The sequence below is a fragment of the Coturnix japonica genome, chromosome 20, assembly GCF_001577835.2.
Source record: "Coturnix japonica isolate 7356 chromosome 20, Coturnix japonica 2.1, whole genome shotgun sequence".
In the NCBI taxonomy this organism is placed as follows: Eukaryota; Metazoa; Chordata; class Aves; order Galliformes; family Phasianidae; genus Coturnix; species Coturnix japonica.
In genome coordinates, this window is record NC_029535.1 from 8,460,592 (window position 1) to 8,466,988 (window position 6,397).

At 59.3% G+C, this 6,397-nt stretch overlaps 1 protein-coding gene across 1 annotated transcript; it reads right to left on the minus strand.

Moving 5' to 3' along the window:
- Positions 1-1,796: 1,796 nt before the first annotated feature.
- Positions 1,797-6,020, minus strand: C20H20orf204 (chromosome 20 C20orf204 homolog). Its single transcript, XM_032448563.1, has 5 exons — positions 5,531-6,020; positions 3,568-3,702; positions 3,347-3,409; positions 3,119-3,271; positions 1,797-2,663 (listed from the first exon to the last, which is right to left on the minus strand). The coding sequence occupies exons 1-5, from the start codon at positions 5,531-5,533 to the stop codon at positions 2,532-2,534; spliced, it is 486 nt and encodes a 161-aa protein (XP_032304454.1). The 5' UTR covers positions 5,534-6,020; the 3' UTR covers positions 1,797-2,531.
- Positions 6,021-6,397: the final 377 nt, after the last annotated feature.

Below are 6,397 nucleotides of genomic sequence, written 5' to 3' on the forward strand. Positions count from 1 at the left end.
CCAGCACTGCAGGCATCGCTTCACCAGCACAGTCAGGCTGCATCCAGCACCCATGGGGCTGCACAGCGTGCCAGGTATAGAGCAATGTGAGCACCCAGAGCCATGCCCACAGCTTGGTGGCACGTCCCAGCACGGGCCCAATCTGGTCGGCAGATGCCTTCCAAAGCAGCAAGCAACAGCCTGGGAAGCTTTGGGAGGTGGGGGGGGGGGGCTGCCCTTCCCTACTGCGGGACCCCGGGGTTTGTGTTCAATGTTCCCAGCATGGTGCTCCTTTGGGGGCTACGACACCCCCAGCTCAGTGCCCACCCACAGTGTCCATATGGAGCTCTTGGAGCTGCTACCCCATAGCCAGGGGTGCCAGCACCCACCTGGGCTGCAGCATGGCTCTGTGCAGCCCCATTCCCTGCTGTCCCCATCCCATGGGACTCGCTGTCCCACAGCCGGAGCCGGGCAGAGCCGCTGCTGGGTGTGCCGCCCCGAGCCCAGCTCTCCTCCACCACCGCCTCTCTCCAAAGGATGAAGCAGTAAAATATTAACCAGAGCCCCTAGCGTTTATCACACCGTAAATCTGGGCTTTCAACAGCTTTACGATGCTGCAGGGAGATGGGAGAGAACAAAACGCTCTTCTTCTTTGTCAGACACAGGCTGCGTGTGCCAGTGCCCCCAGCGCTCGCTCCGTGCCCATATGGGGCTGACAGCCCCATCTCCGGCCCCATATCCCCCGCCCCACGAGCACTGCAGCTGAGCAGCGGGGCAGGGCGTGCGGTCCTCGGTTACTGAGGTTCGGGGCCGCTCCGTTCCTATGATGGGGATGGCACCGCTCCATCCGAACAGCTCTTTGCTGGGACGTAGCGCTGCAAAAGGGTGAAACGTGCCCCCTGTATCAGCCCTGCATCGATGGACCAGCCGGGTCCCAGGGATGGGGCTGCAACACGCTGATCCCGGCACAGATCGGCCGTCCCCACAACCCCACGCTCTGACCCCACTCCCTGGGGCTCTGATTGCAAAACAAAGAGGCGAAGGGAGGAAACGGTGATTGCTCTGTTTGCAAAGCGCTGGGACGCAGCTGGGAAGGCGATCACCAGCAGGGCATTGCACACACCTGTGGGACAGCGGGGCTGCGCAGGCACAGCCGGCTCCTTGCACGCATCCCGGTGCAACAACTCATCCCAATGCGGGATCCGCACGATGTATGTCACATCCTTACCCCGCACACCAGCCGCCCTTGAGCCAGGCGGAGGCTGGAGCGATGCCGACAGGACGCCAAGCGCCTGGCACCGAGCAGGGGCCGGGGGTTGGGCAGGGGGGGCTGCAGGGAGGCAGCGGCTGCTGGAGCCACATCACAGTAGCCCCCCCCCAGCCCCCCTTAGAGCAGCCGGGAGCGTGTGGTGCTGCCCTCGAAGGAAATGCGCTCACTCCCATGTGCTGCACACTTGGGCTCGCCTCGCTGCTATTTTTATGTGACTTTTCAGGCCCGTTTCCTTTTTCCGGCTGTTTTGCTGTGATTCCACCGGCGTTTCGACCTCGCTTTTTTTCCCCTCCTCCCTCCCTTAAGTCTCTTCCTTCACTCTTTCCTTCCTTTCCATACACTCATTCCTGCCTCCTCACCGGGTTCCCCCGTCCCCCCCCGAAGGCAGAGATCGCTGCAAAACCAAAGGTGCCAAAACCAAATCACCTCCCTCCATCACCCCGAGTAAAACAACGCAGCACCGCACCAACCCCCCCACCCCAACCCCGCTCCCTCCAGCAGCACAAGCTGCGCACGCCGATCCCGAAGGTTGGACCCCCACCTTTGCATCCCCCGCTCCAGCACAGCCGCACATGGGGGCCGTGCCCGCTCACAGCCCGCTGCTGCCACCTCGCGTCCCGTTCTCCGCAGGGACTGAGCTGCTGGGGAAGGGGAGAAGCGTTGGAGAAGCTGAAACATCAGAGCAGTGAGCCCCCACCCCACACAAAGCTCGGGGCTGCAGAGCCAGGAGAGGGTTTATTTCTGGTCTCCCAACCAAAGGAGGGGGCACAGCCCTTAGGGCTGCACTAACCCATAAGGGTCCTTCCCAGCCATGCTCATACTGGCCCCTCTGTTCCCCCATTGCTCCCCAAGGTCCTCATCATAGGGGCGCAGGGCAGCTCTCCCAGCCCCAGAGCCACACGCACTGGGGATGCACAACATCCCTCTGCCCACAGATGGATACACAGCACTCAGTGCCAGCAGAACCCTCAGCCCAGTGGGTCGCATTGTCCTCACTCAGGAAAGCAGCTGGTGTCCCCATAGGGCAGCAGGGGGGGGGATGCAGGGCAAGGAGCAGCACAGAAATCACTGCATCTCAGTTTTCTGCACTACACCCCTTCTTCTTCCCCAGGTTTCGGGTTGTGTCCCTCATGTTGTCCCTGTGTATCATATGAACCAGGAGGATGAACTCAACCTGGGCACCTGCCCATATCAGCTGTGGAATTCAGTTCACTTCAGGGTTCGATGCAGGATGCCAGCAGCCATGAACCCAAATGCAGGACGAGGTGTTCGGGGCAGCCCCCTATGAGTCCCGAGGGGCTGCATGAAGCACGTTGAGCTTCTCCCAGCACGTGGCCAGCCTCCGTGCCTTGCGTGAGATCTCCTTCAGCTGCTGCCTCCTGCGATGTGGCTGCAGTGGGGGGCGCAGGGGGCTCTGCTGGGGGTGAGGGAGTCAGGTAGGGGGACAGCAGCCACCACCATGTCACCCTATGCCAGGGGAGGATGCTGGCCCCACACACACAGGGGCTGAGGGATGCAGGACAGGGTGCCCACATCACCCACAGGCACAGCAAGGATGAGCCCTATGGAGAGCTCAGGGGTGCAGCAGAGCAAAGCGTCCCTGCAGCACCCAACTAAAGGCACGTCCCCATGCAGGGCAAACAGGTGGCTTCCCTGCACCCAGCATTAACCCAAGCTGACTGCAGCAGGGATGTGACCCCAGCACCTCACCAGGCAGAGCTGGGAGCACCCTGGGGCTTCCCCACTGGTTAATGAACTCTTAGTGGTAGGAGATTCTCCCCTGCTGGGGTTTCCCCTGCAAAGCCCTGGGGATGCCCAGATTGATGCTATGGGATCCATGGGGTGATGGGGAAGGGGTAATGCTCTCACCTTGCCGATCCGCCTGCAGTTCTCCCTGAGCACAAACTCAGTGTCCCGGACCACCTTCCATACTGCTGCCTCCTCGGGGCCCCGCAAAGCACCCCCTGCCATGTCCCGCAGCGACATGCTGATGTTGTAGATGGATTGAAGGATCCTCTGATCCTGGGAGGGAGAAAGGAAAGCAGGGATGGGGCTGGATGGCTCAGCCCACGATGTGTCCCCAGCCCTGGAGCTCACCTTGTCAGATCGACACACTGGCCCGGCCCGACTGCTCCTCTCTGCCGACCCGCTCAGGTTTTTCTGCAGAAATAAACCATGAAGCGCTGCTGCATTCCACAAGGGGCAGGAGTCCTGCATTGAAGCACAGCACTCTCCCCCACCACCCTGCAGCACTCACACACATGTTACGCTTAAGGTCCCTTCCAACCCAAACTATTCTATGATCCCCCCCTGCTCACCAGGTTCTGGATCTCATGGAAGATGACAGCTCGGTATTGCCTCAGGATCCTGGCAATGCTGCACCTCCAGCCCCTGCCCAGCACAGCAGCGAGGAGCAGCAGCAGCACGGCACAGGAGAGGGCCCTGGGGAGAAGCTGTGCAGGGAAGGGCTCAATGTCAGCCATGGGAGAGCTCAGGGATGCCAAGCAGACCCACCCCAGCACAGTCATCCCCCCCTGCCCTCCTCAAGGACAATGGGAACTGGGGTTATGCCCTAAGGCAGAGTGGGGCTGCAGCTCCCCCACCAACAAACCTCGGCAGCTCAAAGCAAACAGCTCCAGACTGCTTGGAAAGATGCTCCCTACCTTTCCATAAAGCCCAGAGCAGCTTCACCACCCAACAGCCTTCCCTGCAGAACGGGGAAACCCAAATGCTGACACCTGAGCTCATTGGGAACCTCACACCAGGACACTGTGTGGGATGAGCTCAGGTTCTTTGAAGATAAATTGAAGGAAAGCCAACACAGCCTCAGATGACCGGGATCGGGGATATGTGAGCAGCAGGATGAGATGGGAAGCACTTTGCACGCTCAGCATCTGCCATGAAAGAATGTTGGTGGCCCAGCTCCCCTATGCAGCAATAGCAGCAGCGCTGTGGGGTGGCACAGTGCTTGGGGCCCGTCCTGGCAGCGGGCATTGCTGCCTCCTCCTGTCTGCAGTGAAAACCCCCACCAGCCTCAGCTTTAAACCCAGCTCCAGGTGTCAGGTCTGGGCAGGCAGAGAGCAGCTCAACACCCTTCAAAGCACAACCTCTGTGCTGCAGCCAAAGCACAAGCGGTAGGGAGGGATCCATCAGCAGGAGCAAAGGGAGCACAACGCGATGTGATGTGCAAACCCAACGTGGTGCAAGGCTGCAAACCTACAGACAGCAATGCACAGAACCCAGGGTGTAACTCCCCAAAGGGGAATGCTGCTTCCATGAGGTCCAAAGTCCAAAGCTGCTCTCAGGAAACCTCTGCCGCCAGGAAGACAAGGCCACGTAATTTTGCTCAAACCATTAAGCCAGCAATGACTTCCCTGAAGCGCCTTATTAAACAACTGGGACCAAATTCCAGGAGAAAGCACCTCATTTACAGCATTTCCAGGCAGCCCAGCCTGGCATGGGGGGTTCCAAGAGCTCAGCGAGCAGCACGACAGGAACCGAGGGGCCTCTATGGGTGCTTCCCACTGCCCACACAGCACAGAGTGCTGCTTCCCTTCCTTATGCTCGGGGAAAACACGGCTGGCTGCTGCTCTGGGGTTACCCCTCCTCCTTTTGGTGCCAGCACTGCCCGCACATCGGGCTGATCTCGGGCTCGCTCCCTTCCTGCAGGAGGGAAACACAGGGAGTACGGCTGCAGGACAGAGCTAATCTCTTCCCGAGCTCTAATCCTCCAACAAATAACACAGAGATAAGGGAAATCACCATCAGTGATACAGCAGCTCCGGGCTGCACTCGCTCTACCCTCGGGCTGCACGAAGGCATTTTATATAATTATTTAATTCCCTTCCAACCCCGGGGGTCCCCGTCCCATCATCTCCGAAGGGGACCAGCCCCACGTCCAGCCCCGCCATGTCCAAGCCGCAGCCCAGCCCCGGCCGGACCAGCCCTCCCCACCAGCTCCACGCCCTCCCGGCCAGTCCAGCCCCGAGCTCCATCCCGAGCGGACCCTCTCTCTCAGCATTACCGGACCCAGCCCCATCCCGACTCATCCCAACCAGTCCAAGCCCCCTCCTCCTTAATCCAGCACAACCCCATACCTAAGCCCCCTCCAATCGCACCGATCCCTATTCCCAGCTGCTCTAAACCCCGTCCCAACCCGTACCCCCCAACAATTCCCAAACCTCATCCCAACCCGCTTTGAGTCCCATCCCATCCTAACACCTCCTGCCCCAAATCCCAACAGCAGCAATTGGGGCGATGGACCGGAGGCACCGCACTCACCATGGAGCCCCGCGGGCGTTGGGGGGCCCCCAGGTTTGGCCCCACGTCTCGTCCTGCTCCTCCAGGGCTGGCGGTTTGAACTTGGCTCCACGCACGGGGCTGCGGTGGGAGGGGACGGGCCCGGCCCCATGCAGCGGGGGGAGCTGCTCCTCCATGCTGTGATAGCACCAAAAGCCTGGGGACACACAGCACCACGAGTGTTGGTTGCTTTAATCATTCCAAACTCACAGCCGGCAGCGCTACAAGCCTTACTTAGCACTGAGAAGGGCACTGTGCCCCCTGAGAGCACTGAATGACATGGCTGCAACACCCTCATGCTGTGTTACAGTGAGCAAAACTCCTCACTCCACATTCTGAGCAGGGATATCAATACCAGCACATGAATCTGAGCTCAGGAAACTCCAGGTCTCAATTGCTTCCATGCAGGAGGTGATGGAAGTCACCTACACAGACAACACTGCACTGGGGTGAGATAAAGCAAAGGGATGAACAGTGTGATTTCTCAGCTCAGCACGTGGTTCAGGAGCCATCAGAACAGGAAAATGTTCCACCACACAAAGTTGGAATACACAAGGACATACCATCGCAGACAGGGCTCGTATAACTTGTTTATTGAGCTCTATATATAGCTAAATTTCCTAGGTGCCATCATCTGCTTCAAAACACTAAGACATCTATGAACGTTAAAGGGCTTGAAGATGGATGATGCCATTTATCTATGAAACAAAAGAGAACGTAAAAGCCCTGGACACCAGCTGCAGTGAGCAGGATGGGCAATGGGAGAGCAGTGCCCAGGAGGAGGATGCAGCACAGATCATGTTCTGTTCTAGGGCACTCACAGTCAAAGCCATCCCACCACCCCATCCC

Coding starts and splice junctions, on each gene's coding strand:
- C20H20orf204 (XM_032448563.1), bottom strand. Junction 3,272..3,346: donor CAGTGTGTCGATCTGACAAG/GTGAGCTCCAGG, acceptor TCTCCCTCCCAG/GATCAGAGGATCCTTCAATC. Junction 2,664..3,118: donor ACTGCAGGCGGATCGGCAAG/GTGAGAGCATTA, acceptor CACCCCCAGCAG/AGCCCCCTGCGCCCCCCACT.